The 22,101-nt window shown below is 39.3% G+C and overlaps 1 protein-coding gene and 1 pseudogene across 1 annotated transcript; one reads left to right on the top strand and one right to left on the bottom strand.

Annotated features, from left to right (window-relative positions):
* Positions 1-2,863: 2,863 nt before the first annotated feature.
* ARMH2 (armadillo like helical domain containing 2) lies at positions 2,864-21,763 on the bottom strand. The gene is made up of 2 exons (XM_020986945.2): positions 21,481-21,763; positions 2,864-3,412 (listed from the first exon to the last, which is right to left on the bottom strand). The coding sequence occupies exons 1-2, from the start codon at positions 21,722-21,724 to the stop codon at positions 2,991-2,993; spliced, it is 666 nt and encodes a 221-aa protein (XP_020842604.1). The 5' UTR covers positions 21,725-21,763; the 3' UTR covers positions 2,864-2,990.
* On the top strand, positions 20,663-21,096 carry LOC110208789 (adenosine 5'-monophosphoramidase HINT1 pseudogene; annotated as a pseudogene).
* Positions 21,764-22,101: the final 338 nt, after the last annotated feature.

Genomic DNA, 22,101 nt, shown 5'->3' with positions numbered 1-22,101 from the left:
TCCTAAGATAGGTTGAAAGGCAGCCTTGACTGGTGTATGGGTTATTAACTTGGAATCCAAGCACTTTTAAAAGTTTAATAACTGCATCTCAATATAATTGGTTTCTTTTATAATTCTATGTATTTTATTTTATGTGTGTTTATTTGGAAAAGGGGTCCATAGGTTTCACCATATCACCAAGGAATCCATGATGTAAAAAAGGTCCCAGGGGCCAGTGATCTGCCCATCATAGTAGGCCTTGGAGTCTGGAAAGTCTGAGTTCCACTTTCAGCTACTGCCATGTAACATGACTGGCTATGTAATGATGGGTAAATCATTTAAAGCTTTTAGTGTCTTATACAGCTTCCTTAAAACCTCAAGTTGTTGACCAGCCGTTGAGTTGCACCATGGAGGGAGTTTCACAAACTCTGATGAAATCACCACCCCCACCCATGTTCTACGCCCAAATCAATTCAATTCAATAAGGATTGGTTAAGTGCCCAGTATTTGCCAGGGACCAGATTCCCTATTACCATACAGGACAATGATTACATTGTCAAGAAGATCCCCCTTGTTTTCCATACGTAGCTTTCTTCCTCTTGAATCCAATGTCCTTCACAAACCCTAACATTTTAGTGGAAGTCTAGAATGCTGGGATTTTCAAAGTTTAATATTGGAATTTTATGTAAACATATATGTGCATATACATACCCAACAAAGTTGTTATGTCCTACCTCATGTGCAATGACCCCATCCATAAAGTCAAGATCCCTAGTACTATGCACAGTACACTTGGCTATTATAGGTACTAATAAATGCTTCCTTCTCCCCCTTACCCCCCCTTCTTTTGTTGTGACTCAGCTAGGTGACACATGGATAGAGTCAGGAAGCCTTGAGTTCAAATCCAGATCTCTAACACTTACTAGTTGTGTGACCCTGGGGCAAGTCCTTTGACCTCTGTCTGTCTCAGTTTCTACATCTATAAAATTGTAACAGTGCCTACCTCTCAGGGTTGTTCTGAGGACAAAATGACACAGCAAATGCTGGAGAGGATTCAGGAATCAAAAAATAGGTAGACGGGTTGGCTGAATGGTAATAGACTTTCCTTACCCAAGATCTGCCTTTGAGTCCCATTGCCCATTCCACCATGAACTAAGAGTCAAGCATAGTAAGAAGCTGCTAGTGGTCCCTGTTCCTGCCAATGACCGGACACTAAATAGACGCACATCAGCCTCAGGTGCTAGCAAGACCCAGTTAATGCCCAGAGAGCCCAGACTGGAGCTATTGAGCTTAGAGTACAGCTTAGCCAGCATTAAAAAGAGTCTGTTAACTCCAGCACTGGGCAGGTTTGCCAATTCCTGCATCGGAAAGACTGTGTTGATTTCTGCATCAAATACACCTGCTGCTGTGGTATCAGCTGAGGTTGAGTCCAGACACCAGGATCTGTGGTCTAAAACTCTTGAGTTCAGAGCATGCCTATAAAATCTCCCATCTATTCTGTTTGTTGTGTACCTTCTGACTTCTGCTAAGTACATGTTATCTCTCCCTGTAGAACAGAAGCTCCTTCAGAGGAGGAACCATTCTTGCTTTTTCTTTATCTTTTTCATTTACCACAGTGGCTGGCACAGAGTAAGCTCCTGATAAATGCTTGTTTATCAGTTAGGTTGCCTAAGCCTAGGAGAAGATTGAGTTGTATAGTCATACGGTAGATCTATTTTATTCTATTTTTTTGTTGTTGTTGAAATTTTGCAGAGAGTAATAACCATGTATACAGTGAACAATGCCCATTTGTACTCAAACACATTTAAGAAGGTCACATGCCTCAGCTCAAATAGAAGATTTCAGGGAGAAGATACAATTTTCTGGTAGGTTGGGGATTATCGCTATTTCATTATGTAAATAAAAACTTAACACAATCAGTAGACAAGTGTAGCTACCTGTGAGATAGAATTTTGCCCACTCAGACAGCTGGTGATGCCGTGGATAGAGCACTGGGCTTGGAGTTAGGAAGATCTGAGTTTAAATTCAGCCTCAGATGCTTACTAGCTATGTGATTCTTTTTCTTTCTTTTTGGCAGTTGGGGTTAAGTGATTTGCCCAGGGTCACACAGCTAGTAAGGGTCAAGTGTTTGGTCTGAGGCTGGATTTGAACTCAGGTCCATCCTGACTTCAGGGCCAGTGCTCTATCCACTGAGCCACCTAACTGCCTCCATAGTTATGTGATCCTAAGCAAATTATTTAACCTCTGTCTGCCTTAGTTTTCCCATCTGTAAAATGGGGATAACAATAATACCTCACGGGGTTGTTATGAGGAGCAAATGAGAAAATATTTGTAAATTGTTTAGTACGGTGGCTGGCAAATTGTAGGTGATTAATAAATGCCCCCCCCCCACGCCTCCCTTCTGAGAGCTTTTCTCCCTAGAGCTTCCTCTGGATTGAGGTAGATCATATGACAAGGTGAATTTGGGACTTTGCAGAGCCTTGTCCTTTTGGTGAGTAGAATCAGATTAGTAGCAATGCCACCTAGTGGTTACGTGTGTACACCTTCTATATACATAAGTATATTATATATATACATATACATACATGCCAATTATATATGTGTATATACACACATGTCAATAGTTCACCAACTGATTTCCCTAAAAGAATATAGAGGGATGTGTATGTTAGTAACTGAATACGTGTTATCTCTCAGTGCCTTATATGCAGTAAATGCTGAAAGTATTTGTTGAATATAGTAAACTGTTTGAAAAATGGGGGGGAAAGCAGTTATGCAATCTGAAGCTTTTAGCAACAGTATGTTCCGGTTGTTTGGTCATTGTAGCAACAGCAAACCTTTTGCAATTCTAGGCAACTCTAGGAGTAAAGAAACCTTTGAAGAATAACATTATATCCATTTTTATTACTGCCCTCCACCACCAGTGTAATAGAAGATAAGCATAAGAGCACTAATGTCCAAGTGGGGAATCTATTTTTCTGATTCCTGTTTCCTTCAAATAGCCTGTCTAATTAAGTCCTATTGTACCCCATCAGGAAGAACAAGACTTCAGCAAAATTCTCAGGCCATCCCAGCCAATCCTCCTTTGCTAGCATTTGGAGTGAAAACCTCAAAGTGCTAAATTTCATAAGATCCTGAACGATTGACATGTTGTTACAGCTAATGATAGCAAGAGCATAGCAGGACCAGAATTTAACAAGCCGGGTGGACTCCTCAAAATGGGGATCGGGATTCTCCTCTTCCAGAAAAGACACAAGAATGGCAAGCATGTTTATGGTTCTGGCTTTCTCTTGGCCGAGAATGTTTAAGTAGCACCAACTGCAAATGCTCTGCAGCAGCATGACCTTAGCAGGAGGAGAAAGCTTTTCCTTCTGCAAGATTGCAGCTATGTCAGTCATGTATTCGCCTACCCATTTTGCTGCCATCGGTCCTCCTGAAAAACAAAAAACAAACAATTGTGTTTCTAATATTTTTCTTAATTAACTAGCTAATTACTGAACAAGCTCTTTCAGCCACTTAAGGACTGGATTCCCTTCCATCCCTAATGGCACTGTGCTTCAAAATGAAGCCCTAGAAAGATTTTAGAGATGGGATAGCTCTTATAGAAGTAGGAGTATTCAATAGATGACTCTCAGTAAATTTAGCAGCACTTCAAGATTTCTTCAGTTTACCTCTCTTCAAATTGGGGAATGGCTGAAAGAGGTAATAGAATCTAATAGAATGGCTTAGAAGTGTACCATAAGGAATAATGCATATGAAGACTTGTATAAAGGGATAGATGGGGTGAGAAAGGCACAGCAAAGACAACAAATCTAAAGCCAAACACAACAGCAAAGATAGTACCCTATTATCAAAGTTAAAACCCACACCCTTCCTTTCTGTTAACAATTGATAAACTACAAAAGTGGGAAGTGACATGTACCATTCATCAAATTTATGCTATTAGGGCAATTTTGCTTCATTATTTTCTTATGGAAAGCATCATCTCAAAACAAAGCATGTCAATATTTTTCTCTTAAAAAAGGAAAAATAATGTTAAAATTAACCAAACCCTAATTACTATATTAAGACACAATTTAGAATAAAACTTAAATAGAAACCAAAGTACATTTAATTAGCTTTCGATTCATTTTAGCAAACATTTAAGCTAAATACTTAAGGGAGTATGGAACATTGTGCTAGATGCTATCGGAGAAAATTTACGTAGGAGATGATTCCTATCTTTATGGTGCTCATTTTTCTGACTAATTATAGTGGGCTTCCTGGATCCCTGCCCCTCCTTAGTCATAACCCTTTGTGGCTGAGTTAAGTCTTATTCCAGACTCTGGCCAATCCTGACCCTAGAAAGGACCATAAGAAGCCTTAGATCAATAATTCATTGAAATAGCATCAGGTAAGTTTGAGGGGCTTTTCCTCAGGACCATAGTATTATTTACCCAGGAAATAGAACGTTTATCTTGTTCTCCTATGACTTAGTTGCTTCTGTATATCTCAATTTGCCATTTTCTTTTCCAGTCTTGTGATTAAGTTCCTACCCTGTCCCAGTGTTTAGCCAAGAGATTCTTGCCTAATTTCCTTACCCTCTGCCCCAGTCCTTCTAGTGATTTGATTCTCTACCTGGTGGGATGAGTGAGTTAACCAACATTATCAGGGTCCTCTTATAGAACCCTCTACATAGGAACATCAGGGACTACAGGAACCTCCGACACAGGCGTGCTGGAGAACATAGGGAAGGGCTCAGAAGGTATGTCAAGGACACAACCATCACTGACCTCATGACAGTATCATCGTTGCCTGTGGGGAGCCTGTGGCCTTGAGGCCACATGTGGCCTTCCAGGTCCTTGGGTGTAGCCTTTTGACTGAGTCCAACTTTTACAGAACAAATTCTTTTATTAAGGAGATTTGCACTGAGAAGTTTGGATTCAGTCTAAGGGCCACTCTTGACCTAGAGGGCCACATGTGGCCTTGAGGCTGCAGGTTCCCCACCCCTAGTAGCCATTAGGTATTTTGTGCCTAATGCCTCTGGCAACTTATAACACTATCTAATACATACTGCTTCCTCAGAGACATATAACTCAGGGGGAGCACAAAAATAGGCACCCAGAAAGTCACCAAGATCGTCATACTTCTTTTCTTACAATGAGGTCTCAGCTGGCTCTCATTTTCCTTCTAACATGAACAACTTTATAAATACAACATAAGGATCAGACTTGTAGCAACACTAACCCAAGAGGCCTTGACTCTCACTGCTTTTTCTCGCAGTTAATATGTTTTCCCAAGTTTCTCCAAATCAGACCTTTCCATCATTTTTTAATGGCATAATTGTGTTCAGTTACATTTATATATCATAATTTGTTTACACATTCCCCAGTTGGTGGGTACCCTCTTACTTTTTAGTTCTTTGTTATAACAAAGAGTGCCGCTATAAATGTTTTTGTACATATCAGTCTTTTCCCTTTGTCTTTGATCTGTTTGGAGAATAAGCTTAGTAGAAGTATCACTGGGTCAAAGGTTATGCACAGTTTAGGTGTATTTCCAAAGTGCCTCCTGGAATGTCTGGCTACTGAACAGGTCCACCAACAATGTATTAACGTGCTTATTTCTCTGAAGCCACTCCAGCAATTGTCGTTTTCCTTTTTTTGATCATCTTTTCTAATCTGATAGGTGTGAGATTGGATTTGAGTTATTTTAATTTTCATTTATCTTATTACAAGTGATTTTTGATTTTTTTTTTCATGTTGCTGTTGAAAGCTTAGATTTGTTTCTGTGAAAACTGCCTTACCAATTCATCTACTGGGGAATTGTGCTTGTTCTATATATTTGTATCAATTCTCTATCTATGTTGGCTGTCAGAAAAATGCAGAATTATGTAGTGAATGGAGAGCTGGCCTCGGAGCCAGGAAGACCTGCGTTTATGCCTTGCCTCTGCCTGATACTGGCTATGTGACCCTGGACAAGTCATTTAACTTCTTAGCTTTTTATGCTCTCTAAGACTAGAAGTTTCAGAGAAGGTATTGACCTGCATGCTTTTTTTTTTTTTTGGTGAGGCGATAGGGGTTAAGTGACTTGCCCAAGGTCACAGAGCTAGTAAGTGTTAAGTGTCTGAGACTGGATTTGAGCTCAGGTCCTCCTGACTCCAAGGCCAGAGCTCTATTCACTGCACCACCTAGCTGCCCCTTGACCTGCATTCTTAAAAGGAATTTCCTCACCTAGTAATTCCCATTCTGGGGGATCCCTTTACAATAAAATCACATGTCCAATTTCTATTTCCATCAGACCTATATCAGAAAAATTTGCTGCAAACATTTCCCCCAGTTATCTGGGGGAAATTTCCCTTCTATTTTAAACTACATTAATTTTATGTATGTAAAACTTTTAAATTTTGTATAATTGAAATTAACTATTTCATCTCCTATAATTTTCTTTGTATCTTTTTTTTGGTCAAGAAGTCTTCCCCAATCCATAGCTATCAATAATAATAACTAACATTTATAGCACTTACTGGGTGTAAAGGACTGTGCTAAGCACTTTACAAATGTTATTTCACTTGATCCTCACAACAACCCTGGGAGGGAGGTGCTATTATTATCCTCATTTGAGGATATTGATGAAGAAATTGAAGCAAATAGAGGTTAAGTAACTTGCCTAGGGTAACAGAGCTAGTAAGTGTCTGAAGCTGACTTTGACCTCAGGTCTTCCTGACTCCAGGTCCAGTGTCTTATCCACTGTGTTAGCTAGCTGCTCCTTTCCTGTTCCTCTAATTTGTTTATGATATGATCTTTTATAACTAGGCTTTCTATCTATTTAAGATGTATTATGACATATAGTGTGAGATGTTGCTCTAAACCTAATTTCTGCCACACAGTCTTCCATCTTTCTAAAAGTTCTTGTTTTGTCCTTAAACCAATATTTGGAGGTCTTGGTTTATCAAATACTATGATGTGTAATAGCTTCTGGGTCTAATAAACTTAATCTTTTCAAATAACCAACTTTTGTATTTTTTTAACCAGTAACAAATTGTCCTGATGATTACTTCTGTATGGTATATTTTGAGATCTGGTATTGCTTTGTCTTATTCATTCCTACTTTTGTCTTGAGATTTCCCTTCAGATCCTTGGCCTTTTATTCCTCCAGATGAATCCTTTTTTATTGTTTCTTTCTCATTTTATAAGGTAATTTGTTGGTTTATTGATTTGTATGGAATCACTTTTATTACATTGGCATGGCCCAACCATAAGCAGTTAATATCTCTCCAGTTATTTTTATTTATCTTTATTTCTGTAATGAATATTTTATAGATATGTTCATATAATTCTATGTTTATCTTGATATTTAAACTATCAGCTATTTTATATATTGTATAGTTATTTTGAGATAATTTTTTTCCTTTTTCTCCCTGCTGGGTCTTGTTGGTAATAGAGAGGCAGATATTATGCATTTAATTTGTATCATGTCACATTGTTGAAGTTATAAATTGCTTCAATTCATTTAGTTGACTCTCTAATAAACCATGTCATTTGCAAAAACATTGATTTTGTGTCGTCTTTACTTATGTTTATTCCCTTGATTCCTTTTTCTTGTCTTATTGCTATAGATGACATTTCTAGAACTATAGCAAATAGTGGTGGTTACAAAAGACATGCTCATTTTACCCCTGATCTTTTTTTTCTTTGCTTTTTTTTGGTGAGGCAATCGGAATTAAGTGACTTGTCCAGGGTCACACAGCTAGTAAGTGTCAAATGTCTGAGGCCGGATTTACCCCTGATCTTATTAGAAAGGCTTTGACCATTTGTCCATTGCAAATAATTCTAGCTATTAGTATTAATAAATACTATTTACCATATCAAGGAGTAGCTCATTTATTTCCATGATTTTTAATGGTTTTAACATAAAGGAATGTTGCATTTTGTCAAAAGCTTTTTTCTGTATCTTTTAATATAATCCTGTGGTTTTGATTATTTTTATTATGAATAAAATTTATTATGCTTATAGATTTCTTGATATTGAATTAAAACTACATTTTTCATATAAATTCAACCTGGCCATAGTGTGTAATCATTTAGTACATTGTTGCATTTTCTCTGGTTGTCCCCCAGTGCCTGGAATGCTTTCCCTCCTTAGCTCTGCCAACTGACTTCCCTGGCTTCCTTTAAGTCCCAAGGAAAATCCCATCTTTTACTGATGCCTTCCAATCCCTCTTAATTCTAATGCCTTCCCTCTATTAATTATTTCCCATTTATTCTGTATATAGCTTGCTTCATACATATATATATGTATATGTTTATATATTGTCTCTACCATTGGATACCCATACCCTTTGTGTTTATATATTCTTCTTAGGCACTCAATTTGTGCTAGATAGTAGGTTCCTCACTCTTCTTTACTTTCTCCTTAGTGTATTTTTTTTCTTCTTTGTTCTTGTTTCTCTGCCTTGAGTTCTTGTAGCCAGGTCTTTTTATCCCCCCCCCCCCACTCCAGACTCTGCTTATAGTTATTGTGGCATTAGTTTCTTCCTCTGTGTTTATCTCTTGGATGTCTCTTGATCCACAGTATTTATTGTATTTCGAGGTTTACTTATATTTTCAGCTTCAGTTCTTGATTTGGGGTTTTGGGACGGGGACAGTTTCTACTCCCCTCCTGGTGGTGTCTTCAGGTCATGTTAGAGCCTATTCTTGATTTCAGTCCTTTTGTTGGCTTCCACTTTCCATGATGAAACTGCATTCCTCTAGAGCATCGACAGATTTCAGTGTTCCTGATTAGAACTTTGTGGTCTTCTGGGTCCCCTGGGGGGTCGTGGTTAGGGCGCTGTAGTCTTCCAACCACTCTAGTAAAGTCCCAGTCAGGACAATAAAATTCTGCCAGCCCTTCTGGGATACTCCGCACAGTTCTGGACGTCTTTCTGTGTGCCTTGGGCTTGTTGAAGAAGGCTACTATTGTTTCTCAGTGGATTTCTTGATCGTTATTTGATGCCTTTTTTAGATCTTGTCTTGAAGATACATGAGAGAGTTGAGCTCCTCCTCTCTGACCTTTTACATTACTATCTTAACTAGTAAGCTCATAGGTTAAACTTTTCCTAGAATGTCATGGATGGATAACTCTTGAGTATTTTAAAATTGTCTTTTGGACTTTTATCTTCCTGCTTCTTGAAGTCTTTTAACTTTTATTTTTTTTTTTTGACTAGGCAATGGGGTTAAATGACTTGCCCAGAGTCACACAGCTAGTGAGTGTTATGTGTCTGAGGCCAGATTTGAACTCAGGTCCTCCTAACTCCAGGGCTGATGCTCTATCCACAGCATAACACACTGCATCTATTAGATTTCTGATAAATATTTGTTGAAATAAAAATGAAATCGAATTGAATTCAATTGTAAGGCCAAGCCTAACAATAAGGCAGTGGAAAAGGCCATGGGGTTGGAGTCAGAAAACCCAGATTCACATCCCATTTCTGCCTTGGAGGTGTCATGTGGATATGTCACTCTCCTCTGTCACTACCTGTATGACTTTGGGAAAATCACTTATCTTCTTTGGGCCTCAGTTTCCTCATCTGTAAAATGAGGGCATTGAACATGGCTTTTAAGGTCCCTTCCGGTTAGAAATCTCTGATCTTATATTCCTATGAGCTCACATAAAGTATACCCATTCATAGTCTTGGTTTCTTAGCTGCATGCTTTTTCCCCACTGCCATTTCCTCTACAATTAATCTGCCTCCCATATTGACTGTGATGGAATGCTTTATCAAGGAGGGCTATTATTACCTGGCAATTTCATATGCGGGACAGCAAAGCAGAGAAAGTTAATGAATGTTAGTACTGGCTTCCTGGGGAAGGCATACAAAAAGTAGGTATGAGTGACATATGCGACCTAGCCCACACAATCATTCAGGGTTCTTTCACACCAAGAAACTTTTGTTTCCTTCTGTGAAGTTTCCCTCACATATCCCTTCTACCCTCCGACCTCCAAAGAACACCATTTTACAGGATATTTCTGAAATGAATTGTCTCCTAAACTGAAAGTAAGAGACTTCTGAGAGTTATGGGAGGCTTTGAGTTAGGGCTTCCTTTATAAGAAGTAATATCTATGTGGGCCAGATGGACTTGGGGGTTGTAAAGATGTGGCCTTGCTAGGAACATTTAGGAACTTATTTACCTTGAGGGGCTCTAAGAGGTGTATGAGCACGTGGCAACCCTGAGCCTCCAAAGAGCCCTTTTCACCAAGTAAATAAGCAGATAAGTAAGATAATTGTCCTATTGATCTCAGTATGGCCCATCCTATTATAATGGTATTTCTCTGAAATATGTTGTGTGCAAGAGATAGTACTTTGCCTAGGGAAAGTGAAAGGATATATTGAGTAATGACAATGATTTAAAAACAAAAGATATTTATTTTTTAAAAAATGCTATCCTTGCAAAATCTTCAAGACTCCTTTAAGGAGAATGGACTTTATTATCAGTCAATCAATAAACATTTATTAAGAATGACTATACGCAATCAGCTAGGTGGCACAGTGAATAGAGCGCTGGGCCTAGAGTCAAGAGGACCTGAGTTAAAATCCAGCCTCAGACACATACAAGCTATGTGACCCTGGGCAAGTCATTTAACCTCATTTGTCTCAGTTCTTCACCTGTAAAATAAGCTGGAGAAGGAAATGTCAAACCACTTCAGTATCTCTGTCAAGAAAACCCTGAATGTGGTCATGGAGGGTCAGACATGACTGAAACAACTCAACAACTATAAGCTAGATACTACGATAAGCACTGGGAATATAAAAAAAGGTAAAGAATAATCCTTGCTCTTAAGGAGTTCATAGTCCAAAGGAGGAGAAAATATGTAAATAATTATGTGCAAGCAGGTTACATACAGGATAAATTAGAAATAATCAACAGAAGGAAGCTACTAGAATTAAGAGCAATTAAGGTAGGATTTTATTGTTTAATTATAGTTTTAGTTTTATTATTTTTTTCAATCAGAAAAAAAATCTACCTTTTATTCCTCTCACTCCAACACTTTTCAATAGATTGGGACTAAAATAAAAATTAAATCCCTGCTACAAACAAATATAATCAAGCAAAACATGTCCAAAACCAAACCAAATCAAACAAAACCATGTGGCTCATTCTGCACTCCCATTCCTTTACCACTCTATCAAAAGGTGGGTAGCATGTATCATCCTTAATCCTCTGGAATCATACAGTGATCAGAGTTCCTAATTCTTTCAAAGTTGTTTGTCTTTACCATATTGTTATCTTTGTATAAATTATTGTCCTGGTTCAGTTCTCCTCACTTGGCATCATAAGTTTGTTTATTTTTCTAGATTTCTCTGAAACCATTTCTTTCATTATTATTATTATTATTATTATTATTATTATTATCATCATCATAATTATTATTTTGGCTAGGCAATGGGGTTAAGTGACTTGCCCAGGGTCCTTCACACAGCTAGTAAGTGTCAAGTTTCTGACAATGGATTTGAACTGAAGGCCTCTGACTTCAGGGCCGGTGCTCTATCCACTGCACCACCTAGCTGCCCCTCTTTCATTATTTCTTACAGCATAAAAGTATTCTATATGCATGCTATATCTATAGCATTTCACTAATTTGTTCATCTGATAGTCCTGTCAAAAAAGCCATTGAGGTTAGAGAGATATAACATGTTTTTAGTGAAAATACCTTGACTTATAATGATAATTGCTTCCCTTGCTAAGTAGTCAAAAAAAGTGATATTTTCTAGACGCTGTGAATCTAATAATGGTTAAGTCACTTGAATTCACTGGGTCTAGCTTCCTTATCTGTAAAATGGGGATATAATACTACCTGTGGTGCCTCTCTCCCAGGGTGTAGGGTGTGTTCAAGGAAGTACTTCTGGTGTGAGGGCTGCCAACCCCTTTTCAGGGATGCTTTCTACCTTTGGTGTCCCCCGATCTACCTAACTCTCACTCATGGCTCCAAAAAGCTGTAGCATGTGCAGCAGCCACACCCTGGTAAACCATTTATGCAGATAGGCTAAACCAGGTTCAGGGTAACTGAGGGTTTTCAAACCCATTGGTGAGTTAGGGGGTTGTTTACTTTAAGCATGTGAAGCCTTCCCCTGGTGGAATGAACAGATGAGCACAAATTGTTCCAGTGGCCATAAAGTCAGCTGAAGCAGGTGCAATGGAGGGCTTAGAGCAGGCCTGCACAACATATGGCCAAAGGATTTCAGGTGGCCCACAAAAAATGTAGAGGACGTGAAAGAAAGTGAAGATGTAAGGAGTGCTTTGTCTGTGCTTCGCTTAACCCACTTTCCGCTAGTCACTATTGTGCCCATCTTCTAAGTCTTCTAACCTGGCGAGTGGATGGCCACTATGCACTCTCTCCTATTTGTCACATGACCTGTGGCAACCCACCATCTTCAGTCTGTCTCTAGTCTGAGAGGAGTGAGAGTTGTATCTTTTTGCTGTGTTTTTGGTCATTACTGGGGTTGAACAGGGAGTGTAGCCACATGCCAACGCAGCTGATGCCTGCTATGCAATGAGTGGCAACAGTGTGAGGGCTTCTTCCCCTCCCTCGCTGTATGGCCACCCTCCAAGTTACATGAGTGTCTCTCCAAGGTCAGACACTCAGTTCAGTATTTCTTTGTTTATGAACAGTTGCTGTTCAGATTTTTTGGTTCTAACATTGAAGTTTTTGGGGTAACTTTGTAAAATGGGTGATAAAAAGAAGTAGAAGATTGAGTCAGAACACAGAATGTTTAATCTGGAGTGGACAAACAGGTACTTGTTTACTTACACGAGAGACAAAATATTGTGCCTTGTTTGCTGAGAATTAATAGCCTTTCCTAAAAAATATGATCTTTGTTGTCATTTCAAATCAAAACATCCTGACTTAAGCAAGTTGGACACCAATAAAAACAAATTAAAGCATTCAAATTGCTGAAAAATCTCAGTGAGGAACAATGATTTTTCAAGAAAGTAAACTCAGAAAATGAGGCAGCTACTAAGGTTAAAATTTTTAAGATTTTTGAAGATTTCTGAAGAAATTGCTGCTATTGGGAAGTCTTTTACTGAAGGTGACTTCATAAAGAAGTGTTTGCTGATTGCAGTTTCTGGATTATGTCCCGATAAAAGAAGTATTTTTGAGAAATAATTTAATCATTAATTATATCTTTACTTGGAAAGTGAGCCACTAAAAACCTATCTGTGGCTGGAAGAAGTTTAGCCTATTTTAATTTTGGCCCTTCCTACTGCCAACTTGTGCAGGTTTGGCTTACAGCTCAGTTAGACATTGAGGATGCCAAGGTCACCCACTTCACCTCGAGCCATCACCAGTTGCCTTGACTCTGTCCTGCCACTGGACTGTGATGACTCTGGAAGAGAGAGGGAGGCCAACAACTTTGTGCATCTCTACCTCTACCTCACTTAAATCCAATTTATGCACAAATAAAAAGACATCACTCATACCATTTTAACCTATCTCAAAGTCCTGTGGCAATGGGCAAATGGTGAAGCAGCAAGTGCAGATACACTGAGAGCAACAGTCACAACCCTACACACAAGTGGCCCAGCCATAGGGTTATCTTCTCACTGGAAGCAGCAATGTCGGCAGTCCCCGGGGTGTCTAAGCAGCCTTTTAAGGATCACACTGCTCACTTCCTGGTGTGAGGAATGGGGCTAGAAAAGATTCCCTAAAAATTTTCTTTTTATTCAACCCTGGTTACTGATGTGGCTGGTGGGGACCTCACTCTGTGGTTGAAACAAACACACAAAAATGTACAAAAACTTATGCAAAGATGATTCCAACTCACCATCAGTACATGGAATGTGTGCACATTTATAGACAATACAAAATCAGTAGACCTGAAAGATGAACAGTTCTTATGAGAGAACTTGGCAGGTATTGCATCCTGAGTGAAACAAGACTGGCAAATGAAGGCCAGCTTACTGAAGTCAGAGCTAGATACACATTTTTCTGAAGTGGCTGCAGTGAAGGGGAGTACTATGAAGCTGGTGTAGGTTTTGCAATCAAAACTAATCTAGTTAACAAGCTTGTTTGCCTACCAAGAGGAGTGAATGACAGGCTCATGACAACGTAATTACTACTTGCAGGAAAACACCATGCCACCATCATCAGTGCCTACCCTCTTACCCTGATGAGGTCAAAGAAAAATTTTATGAAGACCTGGATACTCTTATCATCAATGTGCCAAAAGAGGACAAGCTTATAATTTTGGGTGACTTTAATGCTAGAGTAGGCTCAGACTACCAGACTTGGCAGAGAATCCTTAGCAGGAATGGCACTGGAAACAGTAACAGCAATGGTCATTTACTACTGAAGGCTTGTGCATCTCGTGACCTTCTCATCACCAACATTGTCTTTCATTTACCCAAACAAAATAAAACTTCTTGGACGTACCCTCACAGCAAATATTGGCATTCAACAGACTATATGATTGCAAAGAGAAGAGACAGGCAGGATGTGAGAGTGACATAGGCAATGTGTGGCACAGAGTGCTGGACCAATCATAGACTTATCTTCTCCAAGCTAAGTATTCACATTCAGCAAAAGCAGCAGCCCCAAGGCAAAATGACTACCAGAAGTAATGTCAACAGATTAGAGTGCTCCTCTGAGTGGGAACAATTTGTTGCTAACTTGGTGGGAAAGTTGAGCCAGCACACAGTTGGCAACAATGGAGCAGAAAAGGAATGGGCAATTTTCAGAGATTTGGTGTATAGCATTGCATTTGCTCATCTGGGTCAGAACACTCATAAGCATCAAAAACTGTTTGACAAAAATGCTAAATAAAAAGTGAGAACTCCACAGGGCTTACCCACAGGATAGTTCTCTATCTCTAAGAAGGCAGCATTTAATTCTATCAAAAGTTAAGTACAAGCAAAGTAGAGATGCAGGATTCTTGGCTCAGCAAGAAGGCAGATGAAATTCAACTTTATGCTAATAGTAATAATCTGAAGTGCTTTTATGATGCCCTGAAGGCTATTTATGGGCCAAAGACCTATGGTGCATCTCAACTACTTAGTGCTGATGGAGCTACATTGATTAGTGATAAGGATGTGATCCTAGAGAGATGGGCTGAACACTTTCATAGTGTTCTCAACAGACCATCATTAATCAATAGTGAAGCCACTGACCATCTATCTCAGGTTGAAGTTAATACCTCCCTAGTTGAAGTTCCAACTGAAGAAGTTTTGAATATCATTAGGCTCCTTTCACATTGCAAGGCACCTGGTGCTGATTCTATTTCAGCTGAGATTTACAAGGTGGAAGGTCCATTGCTCATACAAAAGCTGACTGAAACTTTCTGGGTTATAAAAGGAGACTGTCCCCCAGGAATTCAAGGACGTCTCCATTGCCATCTCTATAAAGGTAAAGGAAATAAATCGTCCTGTGATAATTACAGGGAGTTGTTGGGGAGGTCTTCTCTCTTAGTCATTGCTGGCAAGATTCGTGTCAGAGTCCTCCTTAATAGGCTGATTCTTCACTTGGAAGATGGTCATCAACCTGAGAGCCAGTATGTTTTCAGAAAGGGCCGAGGAACAGCTGATATAGTGTTTGCTGCCCCACAACTCCAGGAGAAATGCTAGGAGTAGAGCACAGGTCTGTACACAATGTTTATCGATCTGACTAAGGCCTTTGAGACTGTCAGTTGCGAGGGCTTATGGAAAATTATGTCAAAATATGGTTGCTCGAAAAAGTTCATCATTAGCGTATGTCAATTTCACGACAGCATGCTTGCCTGAGTTCTGGATAATGGACAATGCTCTTGTGCTTTCCCAGTCACCAATGGAGTGAAACAAGGCTGTGTACTTGCTTCCATGCTTTTTAGCATGATGTTTTTAGCCATGTTATCAAATGCCTTCAGTGTTTGGCAGATTCCCAAGGAAAGTATGGGAGAGAAGAGGTATTAGACTGACTACCAAACTGAAGGTCTGCAGAGTCGTTGTGCTGACCTCGTTGTTGTGTGCCTATGATTCCTGGACAGTATACCAGTGCCACGGCAGAAAACTGAATCATGCACATTTGAATTGTCTTAGGAAGATTCTGAAGATCATCTGGCAGGATAACGTACCAGACACTGAGGTCCTTTCTTGAACTAAACTGTCAATCATTCAGACTCTACTGCAGAGAACCCAACCGTGATGGGCTGGCCACATTGTTTGAATACTAAATGTACGCTTGCCTAAAAGACTATTTTATGGAGAACTCACACAAGGCAAACGCTCACATGGTGGCCAGAAGAAGAAATGCAAGGACACTCTCAAGGTGTCTCTTAAGAACTTTGGGATTGATTGTGTGACATGGGAGACACCGGCACAGGATCACCCAGCATGGCATGATCTCATCAGAGAAGGTTCTGTGCTCTATGAGCAAAGCAGAATTGAAGTAGCTCAGAAGAAACTTGAAATGCACAAAGTTAGAGAATCCACCCCAAATGTTCACATGTGCTTGACCCTTGGTAGAGCATTCTGAGTTCATATTGATCTGATCAGCCACAGTCAGACCCACTTTAATTTGACTCTAACAAAGTGATGTCATTTGATCCTCTTCAAGAATGAAGGACAACAACAAACCATGTTTTGCTGCTTCTTAGCTCCACTTCCTCCAATTCTTCAAGGTAGACCAGGTACTTTCTTGCTGCTCCACATTCTGATGAAATTTGGAGTTTCTGACACTCAGCTATAGCATTTAGCTTCTATAGCTGCCATCCACTAAAATTCTGCTGCTGCTGATTCCAGTATTCTCCATAGCTGCCATCCACTCCAGTTCTACCCTCCATCTCTAGAGCTGTCAATGTTGAAGTAGTTGCTCACTGTTGCTATTATTGTTTCAATAGGAAAGTGTCATTTTTTTATATGAATCAGGTCAACATGCCTGGGAGTTAGTCAACACATTTAGTATCATATATTCAGAACCAGATATGGTCTTAGAGGTCATCAGGCCCAACACCCTTATTTTGTAGGTGATAAAACTAAGTTTAAGTGGGTTGCCTAAGGTCACCCAGGTTTAACTGACAGAATGGGATTAGTAGCCTGATCCTCTTACTCTAAATTCAGCACTCTTAAGCTCTTCTATCATCATCATCATCATGGCTATTATTATCAATAGTGCCTACTATGTGCCAAGCACTATGCTAAGTGCTTTACAAATATTATCTCATTTTATTCTCATGCCTGTGGGAGGTAGGTGCTATTATTATAGCCATTTTACAGTTGAGGAAACTAAAGCAAATAGAGGTTAAGTAATTTGCCCGAGGTTACACAGGTAATAAATGTTATCAATCATACTTGCAACCCCACCTAGCTGACACATTAGATTGTACCCTTGAGATTAAGAATTGTCTTTTTTTTTTTTATTGAAACCTCCAGCACACTGTTTAGCACATAGTAGGTGCTTGGTAAATTTTTATTGACTCTTGCCATGCAAAGGAGTAATCAGACTATGGTCAAATCTTGATGATTTCCCCCCAAGTAAATTTCTTTCACATTTTCTTTGTCCTAGTTCATTGTGATCTATGCCTCCTACCAAGTCTTTCTGAGGTTGAGGATAATTATATGTACCATTACTCATTTGCCCTTTCAATTCCAATTATCCCCTAGCCCCTTGCTGTAGTAGCTATTGTACCCCTCTATGCATTTTATCTTGAATTTTTAATATGCCTTAAGAAGGCACTAGAAATCCCGGAGAGGAAGAGCACAAGTAAGTAGCCTCTGCTAGTATTCCTGCCATTACAACAAAACTCTAATACATGAGATGAGATGAGATGAGATGAGATGAGATGAGATGAGATGAGATGAGATGAGATGAGACGGAGACAAGACGAGATGATATGAGATGGGATGAGATGGGATGAGACGTGTATGACAAGCATGATCCGATCAATATCCTCTAAAATTTAAGGGAACAAATTTCAAAGATTTCAGAAAAAGGGCAAGTAGGATCCAGTGACCTGAGATTCTACAACAGCAGGATGGAAGGCTCCTAAGAATGATATTGTTACTAGACAGCTGAATTCTGATAAGGAAGAAATATGCTTATTGATTGATTGAGATGGCTGCATAAGGAAATCATTGATAAACTTACAATGATTAAAAGACATGGACAGAAGATGAAACCATGAACAAGGATGTATTCATCTGAGGATTAATACCAAAACAAAGTAGTTTTTACTTCATTATCCAGAAAAATCTTAGAAAGTTTTGTTTATTTGTTTGTTTTTGAGAGGGGTTCTATATACATCTTGTTTCATGGCCACAGCAACCCTGGGAGATAGGTGGCTGGTTGGTTATTGTCCTTCGTTCTCAAAGAGGACCAAAGTGACATCACTATGGTAGAGTCAAGTTAGAGTGTGTCCAGCTGTGGCTGAGAAGACCAATACTAGCTCAGAATGGTCTACCCCAGGTCAAGCACAAATAGTCCATGTGGACATTTGGGGTGGATTCTCTAACTTTGTGCATTTCAAGTTTCTTCTGAGCTACTTCAATTCTGCTTTGCTCATAGAGCACAGAACCTTCTCTGATGAGATCATGCCATGCTGGGTGATCCTGTGCCGGTGTCTCCCATGTCACACAATCAATCCCAAAGTTCTTAAGAGACACCTTGAGAGTGTCCTTGCATTTCTTCTTCTGGCCACCATGTGAGCGTTTGCCTTGTGTGAGTTCTCCATAAAATAGTCTTTTAGGCAAGCGTACATTTAGTATTCAAACAATGTGGCCAGCCCATCACGGTTGGGTTCTCTGCAGTAGAGTCTGAATGATTGACAGTTTAGTTCAAGAAAGGACCTCAGTGTCTGGTACGTTATCCTGCCAGATGATCTTCAGAATCTTCCTAAGACAATTCAAATGTGCATGATTCAGTTTTCTGCCGTGGCACTGGTATACTGTCCAGGAATCATAGGCACACAACAACGAGGTCAGCACAACGACTCTGCAGACCTTCAGTTTGGTAGTCAGTCTAATACCTCTTTTCTCCCATACTTTCCTTGGGAATCTCCCAAACACTGAGCTAGCTCTGGCAATGCATGTGTCAACCTCATCATCACTGGGTACAGCCTTGGAGAGTATACTGCCAAGGTAAGATAAGTTATCCACAACATTCAAAGCTTCTCTATTTGCTGTAGAGCAACAAAACATAGTCAGCTCATGGAAGATCGGGTACAGCAGAAGTCTTGAGTGAAGCTTGAAGCCTTTCTCATCTTAGAATAAGAGTTTTCTTGGGCATTTCTTTAGCAATGAGTCCCTAAACCTTTCCCTATCATCAAGTGAACCTGTTAGAATTTGTATTCATTTGTATATGAGAAGCTGAGAATGATTTTAGTCTTTGACTTTTCCCTGTTGTTTAATTTCTCCTTATATCTTAATTAAATGCTATTTGTTTTATATCTCGTGTGGTCTGTTAGTAGAATAGGCACTATTTGGGGATGCTTAGTTGTATATTACCACTACAGTGAACCCAAGTAATATGTAATTCCTAAGCTGAATGCAAAAAGCCTTACACTAAGATACCTTTCCCAAAATTTTCATCATTTCTACTTTGTCAATTGGTTCTTTGTTAATGGTCAGAATGAGGTCCAGAATAAATCATCCCTTCACCCTTTATCATTTCTTCTACCTTCTGAAAGATAAAATTTAGCAAGAGAAGTTTAAAAAATTATCAGCTTTTTTAGTTTGGGTGGAAAGAGCCCTCCTACCAATGTCTTACATTTAATTATATCCTTCCTGCAAATTAGCTTCATGGTACATATAAAGAAATTACCCATTTTCTCTCCTTCTGACCAGAAGGCCTATAATATACTCATGATATTACCCTTATTTCCCCCTCCTTTGACTAGCACACAAATATTCTCCCCCATTCTTCTCCTCAGAGTTGCTAGGTTTCCAAACAGTCATGCATCATCTTTGCTGCCTTGGAACTAGCCAAGTCAAGAACTGACAATTTATAAAATACTACTTACAGTGAAATCATACTTTTGCAGAATAATATATTGAATTTCATCGGTTGGAATTTAAGATGACAACATGCTCTTACTGAAAGATTATTTTCAATATATTGTACCATAAAGGTTTTTTTTTAAGGTAAAAGAAGTTACATTGTTTTATGGAATTTTAAACATAGGGCTATGATGCATGAATGTCCAGTACCAAATAACATTGTCCCAACTAATATCCTTTAGTAATAGAGTCATTAAACATTATATATTACAATTATTATCCCTTTCACATCATGGGAGTAAGGGGAATGGTGCCCCTGCAATCTGGGAAATCCATGTAAAAATTTTTTTGGCCCTTCCTTCATACCAGAGAAGAAATTGTATATTTATGGTATTAAAAGATAACATATTGATATTATACAATACTATACATATATTTTATGCATGTCTGAGTTTCTAACCCTTTTCTGTGCTGTCTGCTGGTCTTCGAGTTTCATTTGTGGCTTCTGCAAAACTCCTCCAAAATTCCCATTTAATTTATTATGCTGACCCATGATAATATCAAAACCTCAATGGGGAAAGTCATGATGTGAAAGGGATAACTGTATAATCAAAATCATCACTACACTATAACCAAGCCTCACTTTAAAGTCATGACACCTTTGTAACATCATGTGACCAATTAACAATTTATATTACACGCCATGGATCTTAAAACCAACTTTAAGACAGCCCCGGGCTGCGGAGCCTGCTGCGGGAGCCGCTATGGCAGATGAGATCAGCAAAGCTCAGACTGCCCAGCCCGGGAAGACACCGTCTTCGGGAAAATGATTCGCAAGGAAATCCCAGCCAAAATCATTTTTGAGGATGACCGGTGTCTTGCTTTCCATGATGTTTCCCCACAAGCCCCCAACTCGTTTCCTGGTGATACCTAAGAAACCCATTACCCAGATATCTGTTGCAGAAGAAGATGATGAAAATCGTCTTGGACACTTAATGATTGTTGGCAAGAAATGTGCAGCTGACCTGGGTCTGAAGAGAGGATACCGAATAGTGATCAATGAAGGTGCAGATGGGGGGCAATCTATCATATTCATCTGCATGTCCTTGGAGGACGTCAGATGCAGTGGCCTCCTGGATAAATTGTTGGAATGATTTGTCTTATTTAGGGAGCAAGGCGGGTTTACAACATATATGTTGTTTTTTTCTTTAATTTTTAAAAAAAAATTATTAGGCAGTTGGGGTTAAGTGACTTGCCCAGGTTCACACAGCTAGTAAGTGTCATGTGTCTGAGGCCGGATTTGAAGTCAGGTCCTCCTGACTTCAGGGCCGGTACTCTATCCACTGCACCACCTAGCTGCCCCTACAACATATATGTTAAGCTGACAGGAAATTGGGAAATTACTTCAAAATGTACACAATAAAAGACAGTTATCTGTTTCCCCTCTCCCCCCCAAAAAGACAGCCCCATGTTATACTGTATTTGACAAAAGATTTTCAGACCCATTTGACCATGTCTGCTAGGACATGTTGCTAAAGAAAAATGAGAGCACGTCTTTCAGAATAAGATTTTTAGTCAGTACCTGTGAAAGCCAACAGACCCAATTTATAGGCAGCTTGCACTCTCCTCTCAAGGGGCAAAGTCTTATTCTTCACCTGATAGCCGAATACTATGATTTTTTCTTTGTGAAAAATGTTTTCAAGTTCATAAATTTTCTTTTCTTTCTTCTCTCTGAAACAAAGGTTTTTAAAGACAGAAAATATCTTTGTGAATATGTGAATTACCAATGTCATACATCGTTTCCAAATATTTTGTTGCTTAGCCATTGGGCAGTAGCTGATTAGTTTCACATATACCACATGAAACAGCAAAGCCAAGAATTCTGTGTTGATCACTTAGCAACACTGTAGAATGGAATAAACCAACAAGGGGGAAAGGAAGGGAATAAGCATTTATATAGCACCTACTATGTGCTAGGCACTGTGCTAAGCTCTTTACAGGTATTATCTCATCTGATCCTGAAGACAACCCTGTGAGTTAGGTGCTATTATTATTCCCATTTTACAGCTGAGGAGACTGAGGCAAACAGAGGTTAAGGGACTTGCCCAGGATCACATAGCTAGCAAGTATCTGAGTCTAGATTTGAACTCAGGTCTTCCTGTCCCTAGGCCCAGAGCTTTATTCACTCCTAGCTGCCTCTGAG

The sequence above is a fragment of the Phascolarctos cinereus genome, unplaced genomic scaffold (assembly GCF_003287225.1).
Source record: "Phascolarctos cinereus isolate Bilbo 61053 unplaced genomic scaffold, phaCin_HiC Scaffold_4;HRSCAF=312, whole genome shotgun sequence".
In the NCBI taxonomy this organism is placed as follows: Eukaryota; Metazoa; Chordata; class Mammalia; order Diprotodontia; family Phascolarctidae; genus Phascolarctos; species Phascolarctos cinereus.
This window is presented reverse-complemented; position numbering and strand designations above follow the sequence as displayed.

Excerpts from the sequence above, each read along its gene's own strand:
- ARMH2 (XM_020986945.2), bottom strand. The coding sequence starts at position 21,724 with ATGGCTAAGCAACAAAATATTTGGAAACGATGTATGACATTGGTAATT. Across the intron at positions 3,413-21,480 it reads GGGTCTGTTGGCTTTCACAG|GAGGACCGATGGCAGCAAAA; the intron begins GTACTGACTAAA and ends TTTGTTTTTCAG.